Raw genomic sequence first — 21676 nt, forward strand, 5'->3', positions numbered from 1 at the left:
AACTGAATCATATATAAAATACTCCCTGTGTCTGATAGATTCTGACCTACAAAAAGTTACGCCATAAAAATAGGCTAGTCTTTAAGGAGCCCCAAGATTCTTGTTGTTTTACTCATTCATGAGAGACCCAGGATAATACTAGATTCAGTGGCCTGGAAAAGGAGGAATGAAACAGTTTATTTCTATTAAGGAATGCCCCTTCCCAGCCAAAATGAGTAAAGGATATTATATATCAAAGCTACATAATGAGAAATTGCTTCCTAATAAAAGGAACATGTAGTTAATGAGACATCTGAGAATCATAGCTCTGAACTTGTATTGATTTTTATGTTAAGGATTGAAGCTTGGTTATTTTTAATATTCTATCCTTACCAGTCTGTCATCTTGATGGCATCTTCCCATTAGATAAAAGTTGGCTTTTAATAGGCATATTTAGCAATTGAAAAACCACATTACAAAATAATATACTTTGACCTACCAATTACTTTTCTAAATCTACCTAAATATATCAATTTATATTAATAGATTAAATCCCAAAGTGCCATATTTAATATCTAAATATGATATAATTCTCAGAATTTCTGGCAATCTGTAATGCAACAGTTATATTAATTTCTTTTGCTTTATATTTGATACTAACAGGATATAAATAGGATCAAAATTAAATACCAGTTTATATTTGGCAAGAAGAGATTGGACAGCCATTTGTCTGAAATGGTATAGGGCAGGGATGGGGCAAATGTGGCTCTTTTACAACCTGTGGACTTCAACTCCCAGAATTCCTGAGACAGACAAGCTGGCTCAGGAATTCTGGGAGTTGAAGTCCACAGGTTGTAAAAGAGCCACATTTGCCCAACCCTGGTGTAGGGTCTCCTGCTTGAGGAGTGTGGGGTGGGACTTGAAGACCTCCAAAGTCCCTTCCAACTCTGTTAGTCTGTTACTCTGTTAGACATCATTTATCTAAATATAGTTATAAGCTATGAAAGTGGACAGTGACATTAAGAGGGCAGTAATGTTTTATTTCTTTATTAAGCTATCATAATATCCCAGTTTTTAATAATTTAATAAACTTATTTTAATATATCCTGTTGAATTTTAGGGGAGTTTATTATCGGTCGGGTGATTAAAGCTATGAACAATAGCTGGCATCCAGAATGCTTCTGTTGTGATATCTGCCAACAGGTACTGGCAGACATTGGATTTGTGAAGAATGCTGGCAGGTCAGTGTTACTGCTTCTCCCTTGATTATAAATCTGAGCGTAGTGAATTTGTATAAGTTTTGAAATATTTGGAAGCTTCATTTGGTTCAAAATGTGGTAGCCCGCATGGTTTTGTGCAAGCCTAGATTTGCACATCAGTCACCTCTTTTGCAGGACCTGCATTGGCCACCAATTTCCTTCCAGTCCAATTCAAGGTGATATTTGTCATCTTGAAAGCCTTACATGGATTGGGACCAGGTTATTTGAAGGGCCTTCTTTTCCCAATCAAATCCACCTGACCCGCCAGAACCAGGGAGACAGGGAATGCTATGAATTCCCTCTCCTAAGGAGGTCCATCTAATGGAACTAAGAACAAAGGGCCTTCTCCATGGTGGCTCGATCTCTACGGAACATCATCCTAGCAAAGATAAGATTGCCTCCTACTTTGACACTATTTTGCAAGGCTCTGAAAACAAGGTTCTGCCAAAGACCTGGAGAATGATATGGAGCCCATCAAATCTCCCATTTGATTGTTGTTGCCAGTGGGGTGGGGAATTCTTGTTTTTTGTATTGTTTTTATATCAGGATTTTATCGTTGTAAGCCACTCAGAGTCATCGAGAACAAGTTGGGCAGCCATATAAATTTTCTTAAATAGATAAATCACCTTTACATAATTATGTCAAAATCAAGACAATGTAGACTTTGATATCACTTATTCAAAACAAATAGAGATTTTAATGCAAGCAGATAGTCTTATCTTTTCTTATAAGGAAAGGATATCATTTTGCCTTACAGATAGTTGTTAATTTTCTGATTACAAGACTGAAATAAAAATTCAAGTTGAATATTTTTTTCAATATTCTGATATTTCTTACCTTTGTTCCTTGATTTCTCTTAGACATCTTTGTCGTCCTTGCCATAATCGTGAGAAAGCCAGAGGTCTTGGCAAATATATTTGCCAAAAGTGCCATGCCATCATTGAAGAACAACCGCTTATCTTCAAGAATGACCCTTACCATCCTGATCATTTCAACTGTGTCAACTGCGGGTAATGGAAACCTATTATGAAATAAAGTTTAACATTTAAGTGTTGGTATCGCAATGCTTGATAATCAAATTTGAAAGCAAAATATCCACTCTTATCAGAGACAAAACAATGAACAAGATAGTCCATAAATGATACACATCCCAATCGTGTGTAAATCCCATTGTATTCAATAATTAAATCACCAGTTATTTGTGCACAGCATTGACACCATATAGCTATGTTAGGATCAAACAGTAATTATATTTCTTTTTTTGATGATGATGTTATCCATACGTCCCATTCTTGACAATTCTCTGGGTCAAGCCTGTCCACATCTTCTGATCTTGCACTATTTCTTAGGGTTTTTCTATGCTCTGGTTAGTGTCAGCTTTGATGGTGTCTAGTCACCATGTTCTCTGACAGCCTGCTTTCCTTTTACCACCAACACTTACAACATAATTGCATTTTCCAGTATTTTTTTTTAATTAACAATAAATCTAACAGGGTTGTTTTTTTCTGAATTCACTTCCTACCCAATTCCAGTCTGGATTACAAAACTCACATATGGATTTCACATTAGCAAAAAATTACTCACATAGAAATTTCAAGTGTGGGTTCCCCAATTAGTTACAAAGAAATAAATGCTATTTTTGTAAAGTTATATCTAGGTTAATTTCTTGATCCCAAGCAAATTTTCTGGTCAGGTATTGTAGCCTTAATCTCTGTAACACCATTTTATATAAAAAGTAGTTGGTCTTGTTTAAGTGCAGGCCTGCTCTTCATCTTTGGCTCTTCTATCAAAATGTCTCATTTTCTCAGGATAAGGGATTCTAGTATAAGTGAACAGTTCAGTATTGCTTATGCAACCACTCATCTGCACTCTACTTTTTCTATTTCATGGCAAGATGAAAATTTCACTTTGAAGGTTTGAAAATTTCACTCTTCCAAATTCTGTATCTAAATCAGGATGAGGAACTTTGGCTTTCTTGATTTTCCTGAATTTCCAGCAACTCTGTGTCCAGTAATGAGCTGTAGTGGTTCTTCTCTATCAACAATAGGATGATTGAAATATTCCCAAGCCTGATGTAAACATTACAGAAATAGTCTGACCAACATTTATCATTCTAGACCAATACTAGATTAAAAGCCTGTCCCATGCCTAATAAAGTGTGTTTATTGATCTGGTACACGGACCAATTACTATAACTTTTGGCAAGAAAAATGACTTTTTCAGAGAATGTCCAGTCACATTTGAAGTGACTGTATTTCAATTGCCATGACTTTATATTCTTTCTTTGATTTGTGAACAGAAAGGAACTGACTGCAGAAGCTCGAGAACTGAAGGGGGAGCTGTATTGCTTGCCTTGCCATGATAAAATGGGGGTACCCATCTGTGGGGCATGCAGGAGGCCAATCGAGGGCCGAGTGGTAAATGCTATGGGCAAGCAGTGGCATGTCGAAGTAAGCTTTTTGTTTCTCTGTTAGTGTACTTATAGGTGTACTCAACCTGGAAGATTCAAGAAGAGCCTTCAAAACATTTAATAAAACCTATGTCATTTTATAGTGAGAAGCCTTTGTAATGATCTAATCCATAAGCTTTTCCATTGTAAGAATGGAAATGTTGAACCTCCTGAACTGATAGAAAAAAGAAAGAATATTCTGATAGAAAAAAATAGTGCTAGTGCTATCGGAAATTTTTAGTGAGCTTTTTAATGGAATTCATGCTAGCCAGAGAAAATGCTATTGGCATGACCAAATACTGAGTGAATTTAATTTAGTTTTAATCCTACTTATTTTACTGATTTGACCAGTTTTGAAATTATATGTTTATAATTTGAAGGTGCTTCTGATACAAAGAAAGAAGTAGAACTAATTTGCATGAACTTGAAATCTGAGTGACTGGTTTCAAGTACATATGCTTTTATCACCTGTTAGTATTTTAAAAATAACTTTTCTAGTATTATAGAATTATTATTTAATTTCCCATTGCACAATCAGTTGTGGTATTAAGCTAAGAGAAAGTGTAAGTCCCATAGAACATTATATATTCATAGACAGAGTTTTATACAAAGGATTGCAGACAGCAGATTCTATGTTGATATATCAGATTGATCTGAATTTCTGGATCACACTATTGTTTATAACAATGTGAATTCTGGAAAGAGTAAAAAGAGAAAGAGGGCTAATTATTTCCAAATTGTAGATGCAGATTGCTGCATTTTTATTTCTTTGGAAGTACATGGAAGACTCTTGGAGATCCTGGCCTGATTAAATGCACTGCATAGGCCTATGGTCCTGTTATCACTACATCATCCATGTGGGTGGTTGTGCAATCTCTGCCAAATGTCTTCACACAAAAAAAGGACTTCTGAATAACTTTCTTCTAAATTAGACTCACATACTATTGGAAAGTTTCCTCTAGAAATCTTGACTAAGTCAGTGTAAGTTGGATATAGGAACACTTTTTAAATTATTAATTAAAATTTTGGAATTTACTCTGGAAATCTTAGAAAGTAGCCTTTCAAAATGAGGTGTAAGGAGATAGATGCTAAACTAGTGGGTTGTTTTTTTTTACACAAGCAAGAGGAAGGCCAGCCTTCCTATAGTTGGTTCTCGAATCTGTTAAAAAGGTGAAGTTTAATTTAATATCTTAATAATTATATACAGTCTGATACTTTGTAGAAAATTATTTTAAGAGTAAAGGTCACACTTTTTTATCCCACAGCATTTTGTTTGTGCCAAGTGTGAGAAACCATTCCTGGGTCATCGTCACTATGAAAGGAAGGGGCTGGCGTATTGTGAAACTCATTATAATCAGGTATGGTTGCATCTAGCATTTTCTGTTTTAAATCTCATCTGGGGACTCGTAATACCTTAAATCTAAAACTGCAGCTCATAAGAAATAACGATGATATATGCCTACAGTGACCATATGTCTTTTCTTTCAGAAAACTATCCTCTAGATTTATTTATTTATTTTCTTGCTTTTGCTTTTGAATTTTCCTTTGTAAAGCAAAATTCTAAATCTAAACAATTACACTTTTTACCTTTATGAGCCTCTTTGAGAGCTGTCCCCTTTTCAGGTTTATCCTCCCCCCCCCCCCGGAAAATATGCTCATTTTTATGATGGTATTAACAGTTTCCTAATTTCCATCTTATTTTTTTGTGAGTATAAAGCATGTTTCAAATTTGAAGTGGGTTTTTGGTTTTTTTGTTTTAAAAGAGTCAGAAATATTGCTTTATGATCATAATAGAACATTCTGCTTCAAGTGTAAATCTAGTGTTTTAACTCGCCCATTTCAAGCTCAATGCACTTGCAATAATTATAACCTGGTTTGAATCTAAACAAGTTAGCATGTGTTGAATGTCAGTACTTGAATTCATATTGTGTAGAAGCAGGCATTCCCATAGCTTTTCTTGTAATTGTCTAGAAAGAATAGTAAGAATAGTTCCTATCACCCATCTCCTCCCACTTATGACTATATGACTGTAACTTTGTTGTTGGTATCCTTACGATTTATATTGACTGTTTCGTAGTATGATTTGATTGCTTATTTGTACCCTATGACTATTATTAAGTGTTGTAATTCATGATTTTTGACAAATGTATCTGTTCTTTTTATGTACACAGAGTATATGCACCAAATACAAATTTCTTGTGTGCCCAATCACACTTGGCCAATAAAGAATTCTATTCTATTCTATTCTATTCTATTCTATTCTATTCTATTCTATTCTATTCTATTCTATTCTATTCTATTCTATTCTAAAATATGTGATATCCTAAACCAGTGTTTCTCAACCTTGATAACTTTAGGATAAGTAGACTTTAAGATGGGTGAGTTTCAACTCCAGAATTCCCCAGCCAGCAAGTGCTGGCTGAGGAATTATAGAAGTTGTATTCTAGAATTCCTCAGCCAGCACTTGCTGGCTGGGGAATTCTGGGAGTTGAAATTCACCCATTTTAAAGTTGCCAAGGTTGAGGAACACTGTCCTAAATCAAAGTTCCCCCAAATTTTTGGGTGGCAAGATAAAAGACAAATGAGTCCCAAATATAAAATAATGTTTGAATAATTTAGTATTTTGCTTGAAAGGAAACTCATTTTATAGAAAACTGATCAAGCTAAATAATAAGTAGCTTGTTCAGAATACTGAATATATGGGAGAACTGGACCAAAACTTAGTCTTCTGAACTGATAATTCCCTCTCTTGTTAAGGTTCTCTTCCTTCAACTTTTTTTCTCATCCTACCCTCAGAGCAATCAAGATATACCCAGTCTAGTTGTTTTTCTCTCACTTTTTCCACACATGCTTCATAGACCCATCCTTGCTCCCAGCCCTTCCTGTTTCTTAGCACTGCCACTCCCTGATCCTCCAAATTCAACTGCATAATATTTTTTCTTATTTTCCATTTCCACAGCTCTTTGGTGATGTGTGTTTCCACTGTAACCGGGTGATTGAAGGAGATGGTGAGTTTACATGGATATGTACAGGTAGTCTTTGACTTACGACCACAAATAAGCCCAAATTTTCTGTTGCTAAGTGAGACATTCATTAAATGAATTTTGCCCCATTTTATAACCTTTCTTGCCACAGTTGTTAAGTGAATCACTGCAGTTGTTACATTAGTAACATGATGGTTAAATGAATCTGGCTTCCCAATTGACTATGCTTAGAAGATCTCAAAAGGGGATCACATGACCCCAGGACACTGTAATGGTCATAAAAATGAGTCAGTTGCCAAGTGTCTGAATTTTGATCACGTGAGTACTGGGATGCTACAACAGTCATAATTTTTTTAGTGCTGTTGTAACTTTGAATGGTCACTAAACTGATGTAAGTCGAGGACTACCTGTACTTTTCTCATCATTAAAACATTCAATTCAAAGTAAAATACCCCAAATACCATAGTCATGAAATACCCAAGATGCTGAACATGGGTCCAAAAGTATTTAATATATTTTATTTATATATTTAAAAAAATGATACACCACCCATTCCCTCAGTGAATGCACAATGCCTGATACGTTCAAAAGTTTTGAACTATGAAAATGTATGATATGAATTTATGATATGAAAGTAACAATAAAATCAAAATGTGTGCACTTTAAAATTAAATCTATCTAAGATAATATTACTACTTTTTGTACATATTATTGCTGAACCTTATTCCATGTGACTTATTAATGAATGTAAGTCCAGGGAACATATTTATAACCCTAAGCATATGGATTATTACTATAACAAAGATAATAATTACAAGAACAACATTATAAATGTGTCTAGAGCCTACAAGGCTTAATGCCTTAATGCAGCTCTGAATGGATCTTTCAGGCATTGCTCCCCACCCCCTTCCAATCAAACATGTCCATAAATTGCCTTTTAATCAGAAGTTGTAGCACAATGAGTTAGATTTAGGCTTAGAGAGTCAGATTGATCTTGGGAGACTAAATTCTTCTAATCTGTTTTAGGCAGTGAAAGCTGGTTGAATGACTTTGGGGCAGTTAATCTCTTTCAGCCATGATGTCGGACTCAGGCAACCAGCCAGCCAGTCAATTCTTGTTGCAAGGAAAAAGATAACAGTAGCAAGACAAATGTAAAATAAATGTAAATGGACTTGCTTATCTTCAGCAAGGCTTTTAAAACCATATTCTAGGGAAATATGGGGTTCTTTGGACACTCTTAGCCTTAAATACAGGAAGAACAGTCAGTTTTCAAAAGTAAGATTGTTTCCATTCATGACTTTCAACATCGAGAGAATGTTGATTGTGTTCTGGGATTTTTTTAAAAGTTCTGCTGATTAGAAATGGGAACTTTTTTTCTCCAGAAAAAGTGGAAAAGAGTTTTTCTGAGACCTTCAGGCTAAAATTTTTAAGCATTTGGCTTAAAAATTTAAATGAGACTATGGAGGTTTCATAATCTTGAAGTTGTTCCTTTGGACCATTTTTCTATTGATTTATAGTAAGTAGTGATTTTTAGTAAATGAATTAGAATATTTTGCTTATCTAATATTGTACTTCATCTTGAATGCCTTGCAAACATATGCAATAGTATGCATATTTGTGCTGAAAAATTCAGGATACCTACTAGGTGCCAACAGAGTTAGAGTTTGTAATATCTCCAGTCTGGTCATCTAACTTTGGGGAAATACAGATATCGTCAAGAGTAAGGCCTGGCAATTACCCTTCCTGAATTATTCTGTAAGGTGTTGTAGACTTTTCTACTGCAGAACACAGGGCAGACTGGTGAAGAAAGATTTCCCTAAAATTGAATATTTAAAAACTGTAGGCTTAGACAAATGCAGTGAAGACAACAACACTTGGAAAAAATTCAGCATGCTTGTTTTTGGCTGATAACAGATGCAGAATATAAAGGCAAGTCTTCAGTCTTTGTACAATTTTTGTATGTTTAGAACCAATTTGGTGAACAGTTGGGAAAGAGTAGATAGTTACAAGATAATGTAAGGGAAGCCAGGTTTAATTCCTATATTTAACACTGTGTGGCAACAGCAGAAGAAACAACTACTTACCATGTGTGGGCTCCAGGCAATACTGCCTGCAACAGACATCCAGCTCTGTCAGCTGTCCTATGATACAAGTTGTTGAATTTAGCCTGGAATCGGAGCATTTAGGACAGGAATAGACAAGCTAGTGTTCTCCAGAATTTTGAATTGCTAGCCCTATGATCCCTTCCTCCTGGCCATTCAAGGTGAGGCTTACCAAGGTGAGGTGATATTGATTCACCATATCAAGATGTAATGTGTCCTGATGTAAGGGCTAAGTATGATTGTATTGGTACTGACATGCTGTTTAAATGTCCATCATCACAGGATCAATACTAAATTTTGCCTATGCAGATATGTAAAGTTAGACTACATGTGATGATTTGGACAACCTTGTATTTGTCTTTGTCAATATTAGTTCCATGACGTAGGCTATGAATGTATGATAATAAATGCAGTCAGTTTTGTTTGATTCACCTTGTCTTTTCTTTGCTCTTTTGTAGTTGTCTCTGCCTTGAATAAAGCATGGTGTGTAAACTGCTTTGCATGTTCTACTTGTAACACCAAGTTAACACTGAAGTAAGTATATCCGTTTGGGGAAATAATCACAGAATTGATGATGTCACTTGTAAATTGAAGCCTCCCTTGGAAAATATTTATGATTGTTGCAGCAAGTCTTGAGGCAGAGATGAGCACACCAGAGCCGTGTCCAAACAAGACAGAAGCTAGGTTATGTTCTTTAATGCTGTTGTCTTTCATCGGTGCTTACTTTGTTCAGGAGCTTATAATATTGTTTGCTTTACATTTTTGTGGAATAGAATAAATAGAAAGGTGTTGTGGAGAACAGATTACTATAAATTTCTATTGACTCTGCAGCTTGGATGGAAGTCAAAGAAGTTCAACAGCACAGAGCAGTTCGGGACACAGCAACTGTAAATTTAATAAGTCGTTCAGGTTGCTCTTTTAACACAAGAAATTCAGAGTATTCCCCCGCCCCTTCTATAATATCTGCAGTGCATTTCGGGCATGTCCCCTGTCTTTAGAAACACAGGTGGTCCTTGATATAAGACCACAGTTGGGTCTGGAACTTCCATTGCTAAGTAATGCAGTTGTCAATTGACTTGTGCCTGATTTTATGGTCATGGTCATCCCATGGACCACACAATTGTTAAACAAATCTAGCTTCCATTTGGTTGGGAGAAAAAGAATCAATATAGCTCCTCCCTAGAAGGCTTCAGAGTATACAGTATATTTAATGGTGTGTTTAGTTTGGCAAGATTTTATGGATGAGGAACAATAAAGGAAGCTGCTCTGAAGTAACTCTATGTGTCTTTCTTGGTTTTTGGAGCCTGATGTAACTACGTGCCAGGTGCTTAAACTGTGATCATGTGATTGTGGGGATGCTGCAATAGTCTTACGTGCAAGGACTGGTCATAAGTCTCTTTTTTTATTGCTGCGGTAGCTTTGAACTGCCCCTAAATGAATGGTCATGAGCCAAGAACTCTCTCTAGAAGAGCTGCCCTTAAAATCTTAGAAGTGTGGTCCATGGAGGAATGCACTTATTTTTTTAAGCTTGCTGTGATAAAAGCATTTTGTAATAATACAGTCCATGGAAAATAACAAGGATATCTTTTCCTATGAGTATATTCACTACTTTCTTTTTATTTCTATTTTTCTGCAGAATTCTTTCTACTTTACTTGTATCTTGATTCTTTCTTGTTCTCTCCTCCATTCCTTCTTTGCTCAATCTGAAAGGGACAAATTTGTTGAAATCGATCTCAAACCTGTCTGCAGACACTGTTATGAAAAAATGCCAGAAGAATTTAAACGGAGGCTTGCCAAACGGGAGCGTGAAGCCAAGGACAAGGATAAACACAAAAAGAAAAAGCCTGTCTGTCTGTAAAGCTTTCCTTTCTACCTTTCACCAACTGTGCTCCTCCCTTTCTTTGGTTAGTTTGTGAAAATGTTTTCTTTATGCTTTTATTCTGGTGCGCAACAAGGTGTTTTTAAAATATTTAAGTGTTGAATTTCAACACATTCAGTCCCAGGTCTAGACCGATAGGTCCTGTTCCCTGTGATCAGACTTGCCTTTTCCTCCCCCACCTCAGCAGTTTGGCCCAAGAAAAATCCTTGATGGAGAAATGCTTTTCTGCAGGTGCAGGATGTACTCTTTCTGCTAAAGATTATATTTTATAATTCATATGGAGATTTATATAGAAAATGAATTCTTCCAGATAAGTTTGTTTTTTGCTTTGCATCATTCATTGGAGAACTGTGTGTGTAAAACTTTGTATTTTAATTTGTGATAGTCCTATAATTTCCGCTGCATCCAACCTATTTGTTCCACATCAGTTAAGGAGGAAAAGATAAAATGGCTACAATGAAATCTTTTGATGGCTCTCTAAAGCATCACTTACCTCACAGTTCATGAAACTATTGGTCTAAATTCATTCATCACAAACATTCATTCAGGACAAACCTATAGAGAACGTATTAACTTAACATATGCCTTTTTTAGGTAATCAATTTACTCTTCTAACGTGAGAGAGATTTGGCAAAAAAGTTATTTGAAAAAGCATTCATATCATGTGCTCTAAGTGTGAAAAATAGCCTTTTACCATGGAGACCAACTCTTAGTTTATATAGTCTCAGGATGTGTAAAGACATTGTATATGTCTTCCATTAACACTATCCATATAATTCTACACGCTGATGTTAAGAGATGAGAAAGATTTCCTCCTTAAAGAGAAATGTTTGGTTAGACATTATCTGAAGCTTGTAGCTCTCTATTTCAAACATGGATGCACAGTAGGGTGGTTTTAAAATCATTTTTAAAAAATTACTTTCAAATACTATACATAGCGACACGTATGATCAAAATTATACTGAGAAACCCCCACTCAAAAGTTAAGTGTGAAAACACCCAAAGGAAAAATAGAAATGAATAGAAATGGGGAACTATTAGCCTTCTAAATACCAATCTTTTCTTAAAGTTGCAGTCGTATCTCCAGGATCCAATTCATTCATCAAAATCAGGGGTGTCAAACCCGCGGGCCGGATGCATCATGTGCTGGCCATGCCCACTCCCGTTTTAGCGAAGGGGGGAGGGAAGTCGCAATACATCATGTGATGACAATGTGACATGAGTTTGACACCCCTGATCAAAATAATATAAGTCTCAATGAAAGCCCCCCGCCTCGTTTCCTATTACCATGTGCAAACAACATAAGCGTGACTATAAAATGGATAGAGCTTGTGAGCAATGCTGCTTTCATTCATGGCACAGATGTCTCTGCAAAACTTTCAATGTATTGGTCATACCTGTCCTATCAACAGACTTTTGCTGCACTTTTGAGAATTTTCAACAACTTTGGGAAGCAGGGCATCATTGCATTGCATAACTGAACTGGTTAGTTCTCCCAGCTGCTTTTAGCAGCTGTCAAGGATGACCAAGCATTACACAGTTTGTTTTTGGCAGCTGAGTTCATTGATCTACAGTTCTTTGATGTGCTCTTCCTGTTAGCAGCTGTTCCAAACAGTTGGGAAGTTTTAATTGGGTGCCTGAAATGCTTATTGTCCACCCTTAGCAGTTGGCTGAAGCAGTCACTGTTTTTCAGGATCTTTCCTGGTTCCTAAACATCAGGATGGCAAAAGTTATGAAACTGAGGAAGAGTCATAGAAAAGTTTATTTTTCTGTATAATATGTTGGAAGATATGGTGATGAAGAGAATCATGCCAGAAATGAAATATGGTATTTATGCTGAGGTGGAGTGTTTTTCTGAAAAAATAATAATAAAGCTATTCAAGAATATTGAGTTTTAATAGGATGGAGAGATTTATTAGAATGCTTTCTTGACAGATGTTAACCAAATCTTAGATTGTATAATCTTCTTCTCCTGATTTAAATTGAAATTTTATATATATAAAAGAAAATAAGTTAACTTACGGTGAACTGTAAATATTAATTTGTATTGTGAAGGTTAATTTTCAACAACTTTTTTTTTTCAGAAATAAATTTGTGGAATTTGATATGAAGCCTGTCTGTAAGAAGTGCTATGAGAAGTTCCCACTGGAGCTCAAGAAGAGACTGAAGAAATTGGCTGAAACTCTAGGAAGGAAATGAGATATTTCATCTTGCTATGCAAAATTAAGGAAATGAGATTCATATTCCCACTTATTTTCATTGTGTCTATGAAATCTATGCTCTTAAAAAATCCCTCTGCATGACTAGCTTAATACAAAAGTATATACCTTGCCATACAATCTTTAATGTCTTATGTAATGCTATATGTACCCTTTAAATTATGTATTCTGTTTATATAAATTTTTAGATAACTCAGTCTTAAGTGGAAGATTAAAACATAGCCTTTAAATTGCAAGAGATCACTCTATCAGGCCACTGTTGCTGATCTCAAATGAACATAATCTAGCACAGCCTCCTCTTACCTAGAATTTTCTAAATGTGCTGAGCTTTTCATTTCCAAAATTCTCAACCAGCCCAACAGATTAGGAAAGCAAATTCTCTTGGCAAAATAATCCAGATTTTAGGATCATGTGCCTGCCAGGGAGTGACTGCTGGAGCAAAACAAAGTAAACTGTAAAGCTGGCAATTTATAAACACTAGCCTGTAAATCCCATTGAATTCAATGGCTTTCAACTCTGTAGGCAGATATACGATTACATGGTTAAGTATATAGAAAAATATTAGAAAAATTCATGGGCTCATGGCCATAATATTTACCAATATGGGTTTGGATAATTTTTCAAAAAAAAAAAAAAAAATCAGACTTGTGGTATGAGGGCTTTGAAGCATATTTTATCTAATAAATTTTATATTTCATATTCTTTAGAATCAGGAAACAAGATGCAATTCTTTGATCTTAATTGTCACCTCTGGTCTTAAAAATTCTGAGACAAAAGACTACAGATTTTTTTGTAGGCAATGAGTCATTTAATCTTAGCTTATGAACTGATAAAACAATGGTTTTACAATATTATATTGCTGTTATAGGAAAATGGCAATCGCAAACATTCTCAAGATTTTTGAAGTTTATATTTTATCAGGGCCTCTTGTTGATTCTGTCTGCTAGCTCATCAGAAAGAATTTAAGCTATTGAGATTTTTTTTAAATAGTCAAATTGGGGATGAATTGTAATCAAACTTTAGCCCATACTATCACAAATGCAGAAATTATTTGTTCAGAAAGTTTCTGATAATGGTAACTGTTTGAGAACTGCAGTGAATGCTTTCAGATTCTGGTAAGCCTGAAGCCCAAAGTGTGAGATGCCAACATATTTCTGTGTCAACAGAGTTCAACTACTTGAATTTTGTAAGGATTTTTTTCTTGGATCCTTTGGTATTTTATTTCCCTGTGCCTTAATTATGCTGTATATTTACAACATTAATCAAAATATTTACTCATTATTTTATTAGAAAATATACACCTTATACTCTAGGAAGTGGCATATACTAAACTTTGTTTAGAATAATGGAAAGTATTAAGGATGCAAAACATACTTCCTTTCCCTCTTCAGCTCACTTATTTTTAAATTTTACATGAAATAAAACCTGAACATATTTCAGTTATGGACATGTATTGTGATAATGAATCAACAATATAGCGACAATCAAGGGTTATTTACACTTAGACAGGACCTAAATGAATATTGCAATCTTCAGTATTCAGAAATAAAATCCTTTGAGTTCAATAGTACTTAGCTCATAATAATCCATTTATCTAAAATAAGCATTTTGAACTCAAAGGGATTTACCTATAAGTAAAAAAGGTAGATTGCAGTTTTTGTTTAAAAATTCTGAATTCCGAAGTACAATATATATTGTCACTAATAAATTATTTTGAATTTTGCAACTGTGAAGTTTAAAAATCTTACAGTATAAAAAAATCTTAATGCTAAATAATAACATATCTATCCAATATCAAGCATTTAAAGAGATTAAAGCATAAACCTCACTCCTATTTTAATTTCTATAATGTGAACAATAATTAAAGCATCCTGCTGTAGAGAATTGTAAAATCCAGAATGTCCTATACCGGAGTGGACAAACCTAAGGACAGGTACTGCCCCAGCACACTTAAGCTGCATCACCAAAGTTCAACAACAAATAACCGATTGTAATAGTGGCCAATTGCCTTGTTCATTTACATCCATCCCATGGAGATAGGTCTCTTAAAGATAATTGATATGGAGATACTTATATAGAAAAAAGAGGAAAAAAGGAATTTTGCAAATATATCTATTGAAGATATCTTCAGGGAAAGAATTCTAGCTTGAGAGTAGTCAGGATTCTTTTGCGGCAGAGGGAATAAATATTTAACTTTGCACTATCTGGTTTAGAAATTATTTAGGAACCATCCAGGTGCCTTTATGTGGCACATGTTCATATATCTTTAGTTTTTAACTTGGTGGACAAAACTAGATAGTGTGGAAGGTTGATAGCCTCAAAAATGAGAAAACAGATGTGTCTGATCTATATAAAATTTACAATGTGATTGTCTGGATTTGTTTTCTCATTTTGTCTCTCATTGTTGAGGTCTACCTATGATGCCAATTACAGGCCTCTCTCATCTTTTTAAGTCGGAGAACTTGCACAATTGGTGCCTGACTAAATACTTTTTTGCCCCACTGTATCTATCTCCATTAAAACATAAATATACCTTTAATTAGGCAAAAAGCATAGCATTGGGAAAAACAAAAAAACCCTAACCTCAAGATTACTTTATAATGTCGTAATCAGGCATCTCACCTGCCCATCTACCCTAAAACCAATATAATGGGGGGGGAGAGGGGTTTGCCAAGACAAACATAAATGGTTTGATGACAATATACTGAACAAGTACATTATTTGAAATATCTTGGTATTTACTTTTCCCAAAACTAAACTTTTACTTTTGCCATGATTTCAGTACATAACTGATGCTAAAATGAGGGCCATGTCCTAAGGCTGAGGATGGAAACTATCACTGAAGGCAGCCTGAAATATATCACTGCAATTACACGAACTGTGGTACATATCAGAAACAATAGCAATGTTTCACAGTCATAGAGCCACAGTTTAGCAACCCTGTGCCCTCCTCCCAATGAGCTCAGTAGAAGCATTCCTGACAGAACAGCTAAAAAGATGACAAAGACTACCAGTTTACTGGTGTCCATTGGTATCAGTTGATTCTACCAGCCATCTCCATGGCAATCCTGCAATTTTCAACTCTTCAGTGATGAACAATGCAAGAATAGCTGGGAGCTAGATACATTCCTAAACATTATTTTCACAATCTTTTACTGACTGTTATTTCTCAGGTCTGATGGAAAAGAGATATCATGGTCTACCAAGTAGACCAGATGGCCTATCCCTAGATTAACTGATATGAGCTGTGGTGGCGCAGTGGTTAGAATGCAGTATTGCAAGCTAATTCAGCTCAATGCCATGAGTTCAACCTCTGGTTTATCGGCCTTCCATCCTTCTGAGGTCAGTAAAATAAGGATCCAGATTGTTGGGGGCAATATGCTGACTCTGTAAACAGTTTAGAGAGGGCTGTAAAGCACTATGAAGCAGTATATAAATCTAAGTGCTATTGCTATATGTTATCTAGAGCTTCGGTGGTGCAGCTGGCAGCTAAGTGCTGCAATTAGTGCAAGTTCGAATCCCACCAGGCTCAAGGTTGACTCAGCCTTCCATCCTTTTGAGGTAGGTAAATTGAGAACCCTGATTGTGGGAGCAATAAGCCAATTTATAAGCCGAAAGCCCTAATAAGCAGGTATATACAAAAAAGTATGCAGGTTATTGCTATAATGCATTGTAAGCCACCCTGAGTCTACGGAGAAGGGCAGCATATAAATTGGACTAATAAATAAATAAATAAATCTGAATATGGCTCTGAATAAGTATCACCCAGATCTGCAAATACAAATACATTCCATTTATTTATCCACATCATTAATCAAAATACTGAAGTTTTGCTAAGAAGGTAGCAAGGTCTTGGACAATATAAGCCTTCATGCTGAACCCTATCAGAAAGAAGACAAAACTCCCATTGATAGTTCCCAAGACTGAAGAAATATTGTGAGAAAACGAACATTAATTCTAGAATTAAAATAAAAATTATTCTGCAAATACCTCACATAAATTCTACAACCATCTTAACATTTGCATTTAATTTCTGTTAAGTGAGGCACATACAGTAGGGCTTGTAAAATTAAGTAAACTAGGTTTTATTACAGTACGTAAAATATTATTTCGTTAGAAGACTGCTGCACTCTAGTATATGTGGAAAAGAAAATATCGTCCATGCCAAATTTATGGGCTTCAAAATATCCATTTTCTGATGAATAAAAGATTCGTAGGAAAGTTGTAGCAGCGTTACTTTGTCACCTACGTTCCCTTCCTTGCCTCTGTATGTGTATGTGTATGTGTATGTCTAACTGTTCCGTAATTTAATAATTCTGAGTTATCAAGCCAGTGTCGCCTCTTAGCAACCAGATAGGTAAATTTCTCCAGGGTGTAGGAAGATTTAAAAAAAAAAAAAACAGCATATTTTCCTTGCTGACTTATGTTCCGAAATAGCTTTCTCCCACTTGCTGGATTTCGCAACCAGTTTCGTTTCCAAACGCTAATTCTCTCTTCGCTTCCCAAAACACGCAAGCCTCCCTCCCACAGGCTCAGCGCCAATGTCAGCGTCAATCGCAGCAACTTTTAAGACGCGTGGACTTCAACTCCCAGAATTCCCTAGCCAGCACGAAAATGAGACAAACCGTCTTTTTTTTTTTAAAAATCTCTTTTATGAAATGCGACGCCTATTATAGGTCACTTCCGCTCTCTCTCCCTCTTCTTTCCGTCGCGACCCCGCTGACGTAGCAGCGGTATTTAGTTCTGCGCGAGCTTGTGCGTCTGACGGCGTCACCATTCTGGGAGAGGTGATTGCTTTCAGTCTAGGTCCGGCTCAGTTGGGTTCTTTCTGTCGGCCTCGCCTGCCGAGAAGGGCGCTGGGGCCCGGGCGCTTGCCGGGCCGCCACCATGATGAGGCGCAGCAGGGCGGAAGTCGACCGCTATGTTTCCTCCTTGCAGGCCTCGGCCCCTTCGCCGAAGGAGGTGAGTGAGGGCAGTTATGTGGGGGCGGAGGTCCCCCCCCCACCGCAGTCGTTCCTAAGACGTTCAAAGGCGGCCGTTTTCGAGCTGTCCAATTAACGAAGGCGCTGCCGCACGTGCGCGAAAGAGCGGACGCTGCGCCTCTTGCGGGAGGCGACACGGGAGGCGGATGGGGGCGGGAGCGTCCCATGTGCTGCATCTTTTCGGGGCTTACATCGGGACAGGAGCCGACTGCGACTTAATGGCTCGGCTTTTTTTTTTTTTTTTAATTTGATTTATATGCCGCCCTTCTCCGGAGACTCAGGGCGGCTTACAATGCGCTAAGCAATAGCCTTCATATTTTTGTATATTTATACAAAGTCAGCTTATTGCCCCCACAGACTGGGTCCTCAATTTACCTACCTTAGAAAGGATGGAAGGCTGAGTCAACCTTGAGCCTGGGGAGATTCGAACTTACAGTAATTGCAGGCAGCTGGTGTTAATCACAATGCTATCAGTCTGCTGAGCCACCAGGTCCTTTTAGGCTTTGAACTCCGTTGGCTCTTCGCGTATCTGTTATAAAAAGAACTGTCGAATAGAAAACAAAAACGCGGGCTGCGCAGCAGTCCAGAATAGAATAGAATAGAATTCTTTATTGGACTCACAAGGAATTGGTCTTTGGTGTATATGCTCTCAGTGTACATAAGGAGAATAAAATACATTCATCAAGAATAAAAAGATACAACACTTAGTGATAGTCAAGGTTATTAATAAGCTATCAAATCGTACTAGGAAACAAAAACAATATAAATTGAAAGATACAAGAAACATGATTATATTAATAAGTGGGAAGAGATAGATACTAGTAAGGATGAGAAGAATAATAGTAATACAGCCTTAGTAACTAGTTTGAGAGTGTTGTGGGAATTAATTGTTTAGCAGAGTGATGGTATTTGGGAAAAAACTGTCCTTGTGTCTAGTTGTTCTGGTGTGCAGTGCCCTATAGCGTCATTTTGAGGGTAGAATTTGAAACAATTTATGTCCAGGATGTGAGGGGTCTATAGATATTTTCACAGCCCTCTTTTTGGCTTGTGCAGTATACAAATCCTCAATGGAAGGCAGCTTGGTAGCAATAGTTTTTTTCTGCAGTTCTAATTAGCAGTTCAAGCAAAATTTCATGAATTAATTCTTTGAGTTTCAGCTTTTAATTAAGGACTAAAACTACCCTGGTGGGCGATTTTCCTAGAGTGTAAGGGAAGAATGCCATCGTGTTGATTGGTCTGGACTTCAATGATACCAATGTGGTAGCCGTCCCTTCAGAATGGCTTTGGGGGGGATGTAGGGTTACAGAGGTTTTAGTCTTGAGAAAGTCCTGCAAAGTGGTTGTCTTTTTTGTGGCTTAGGGACTGCATTATCCTCTGCACGTCTTACTTGCAATATGAAATTCCTGAAAAAAGTCATCTTTGTGTTATGACATTTTTTATTTGTATCTAGAAATTGTTTTGAGACATAACTAAGACAACATAGAAATATAAGAAAGTTTTGCAACCAACTTTATGTAATGAGACCCAACCTCTGGGGGTCTCTCTTGGAATCGACATTAACCATGACAGGTCAGGTGATGAAAACAGCTAGACTAAAGATTTGGAATAGTGTATCGCCTTCTGCCATTACCAAATGATGATACTTGTCTCCATTTCAGATTTGCATTAGGCAGTTTCCCCCAAAAAAGTTATCATTTAAAAAATGTTTGCAAGTAGATTCTAGGTAGGTAATATGGCATTCGCTATAAGTTCAGTGATCCTTGGGTTCACTGAATTGTCTATTCCATCTACTTCCTATTGTTTCATTGACCTTTTTAAAAATGGGGTATCGTGCTTCAAAGCATAACTTCATATTTAAGCATAAAATATTGCTGTGTAATTACTGGACAATAACATGGTGTCCAGTAGGTGGTTGCAACCTAATGCTTTCCTTGAAATTATATGACAGTCATTAAGAAAACATGAACTTGCTTGAATAAACAGGAAGATGAGAGAAGGAAACTCAGAATTGTCTTGCCTTGACTTTCTGGTATAAGAGGAAGGGAAAGAGAAAATGACAGGCTTTTGAGTTTGTTATAACATATCAGTAAAATAAGAGTTCTAATATTGCTTGTGGTGTCTGTTTCCTAACTTCCTCTACCTCTGGCTTCCAAGGAAAAATACTAAGTAGAGAGTAGGTAGGAGTTTGAAACACCCTCATAAATTTACCTTTGGATAATGGGTATTTAACGGGACATGGTGGCTCAGTTGCTAAAATGCTGAGCTTGTCAATTGAAAGGTCGGCAGTTCAGCGGTTCGAATCCCTAGTGCCACGTAATGGAGTGAGCTCCCATTACTTGTCCCAGTTTCTGCCAACCTAGCAGTTCGAAAGCACGTAAAAAATGCAAGTAGAAAAATAGGGACCACCTTTGGTGGGAAGGTAACAGCGTTCTGGGCGCCTTTGGTGTTTAGTCATGCTGGCCACATGACCATGGAGACATCTTCAAACAGCGCTGGCTCTTCGGCTTTGAAACGGAGATGAGCACCGCCCTCTAGAGTCGGGAACGACTAGCATATATGCGTGAGGGGAACCTTTACCTTTTTAATGGGTATTTGGTTCAGCATTCTATACAGCCATTTTGTTTTATGCTCATAACCATATCTGAAAATTCTAAACATCTGTCAGCCCAAGATGGTTAGAGAACCTCTGAATTTTAAAATTAACAGAAAATAAAATTTGGAATAAATGAGTCTTCTCTGATCTAAGATCATAATATATCTTGCCTATAATGGTGTAAACAAGAGATTTGTAAATAAAACATTCAAAATAATAAGGGCTACCAAATCTGCAGATCCTCATCTCTCACATGGATTTATGGCTATAACATGTAAAATCCAATCAATTTTATGTCAGCAAAAGAATACAGAAAATTGTAACTCTTTGTTAGTGCCTATCTGTAATCTGGAATATTTGTTTAGATTGTTTAGTGCTTGAATGATGTCTATTTACTTTGAGCGAGATAGAAAGTGTACGAATTTGATAAATCTTACGCATTAAATAAGTGTTCTCTTAGGTGAATTCATTCATTCAAACCTTTGTCAGAGTACAACATGTGTATAATGAGATTGGCTGAGACTCTCTTCTTGCACCCCCCAACCCAATATAACTCACAGTGAAAGACAGTAAAAGAAAAGAAAAAAATTCCTAACCCAGTGAATCCTACTAAGAAACACACAGTCCTACTGCACCATGTGAATATGATCAATGTAAACATTTTAAAAAGACATAGTAATGAACAGAAATTAACATTATGTAAATGTGTTTGTAATTTCTCTCAAATATCTGAATGCAGCCCTTTTAGGAGTGAACTTAAATTACTTATCGTAGAATGGGTATGTGTACAATACTTACAATAGGAGTATGTGCAATTCTGAATGTTCCATTTTCTATATCAAAAGCAATATTTTAATAGAAACTGCTTGTTTCTTCTTAGAAATCCATGAAAGGATTCTTTTTTGCTAAACTATATTATGAAGTAAAGGAGTATGAACTTGCTAAAAGGTAATTATTCTTTTTCAAAATAGTTGCTTTAACATATAAGCAAAGTTAAGATTCAAGAGGCTTCATATTTAACAGAAAAAATCTGGATCTTGAGAGTATTATATCTTGAAACTGTCCAATGCTTAATGTTCTCTATGCCACTGATTGGTTCACTACTTCTAAAGGATTTCTGGTTTCTGGTCACCAGGTCTCTAAGAATAGGGGTCATTCTGGCTCCAGAGTTTCTTAGATTTGATGCTCATCTTTCGCATGGTTTTATGGGTGTAACGTCATTGGCATGCC

At 36.4% G+C, this 21676-nt stretch overlaps 2 protein-coding genes across 8 annotated transcripts in view; both read left to right on the plus strand.

The window, feature by feature from the left end:
- The window catches only part of LIMS1 (LIM zinc finger domain containing 1), an 85945-nt gene extending 71635 nt beyond the window's left edge, over nucleotides 1–14310 (plus strand). For 3 of the 6 annotated variants that reach the window (XM_034419441.3, XM_034419424.3, XM_034419411.3), the window contains exons 4-11: nucleotides 1100–1220; nucleotides 2099–2248; nucleotides 3538–3688; nucleotides 4953–5045; nucleotides 6647–6695; nucleotides 9232–9307; nucleotides 10484–10677; nucleotides 12737–14310. In XM_034419441.3, coding sequence (XP_034275332.1) covers nucleotides 1100–1220; nucleotides 2099–2248; nucleotides 3538–3688; nucleotides 4953–5045; nucleotides 6647–6695; nucleotides 9232–9307; nucleotides 10484–10631 — 788 coding nt within the window. In that variant the 3' untranslated portion in view covers nucleotides 10632–10677; nucleotides 12737–14310. The remainder of the gene's footprint in view (nucleotides 1–1099; nucleotides 1221–2098; nucleotides 2249–3537; nucleotides 3689–4952; nucleotides 5046–6646; nucleotides 6696–9231; nucleotides 9308–10483; nucleotides 10678–12736) is intronic. The other 3 variants (XM_087895375.1, XM_034419433.3, XM_034419417.3) reach the window with 1 other exon arrangement.
- A 3247-nt stretch (nucleotides 14311–17557) lies between these two features.
- LOC117666627 (E3 SUMO-protein ligase RanBP2) overlaps nucleotides 17558–21676 on the plus strand; it is a 40927-nt gene continuing 36808 nt past the window's right edge. For both annotated transcript variants that reach the window (XM_087895374.1, XM_034419396.3), the window contains exons 1-2: nucleotides 17558–17833; nucleotides 21327–21394. In XM_087895374.1, coding sequence (XP_087751500.1) covers nucleotides 17759–17833; nucleotides 21327–21394 — 143 coding nt within the window. In that variant the 5' untranslated portion in view covers nucleotides 17558–17758. The remainder of the gene's footprint in view (nucleotides 17834–21326; nucleotides 21395–21676) is intronic.

Source organism: Pantherophis guttatus, chromosome 5, assembly GCF_059756535.1.
Source record: "Pantherophis guttatus breed Tessera chromosome 5, ASM5975653v1, whole genome shotgun sequence".
Taxonomy (NCBI): Eukaryota; Metazoa; Chordata; class Lepidosauria; order Squamata; family Colubridae; genus Pantherophis; species Pantherophis guttatus.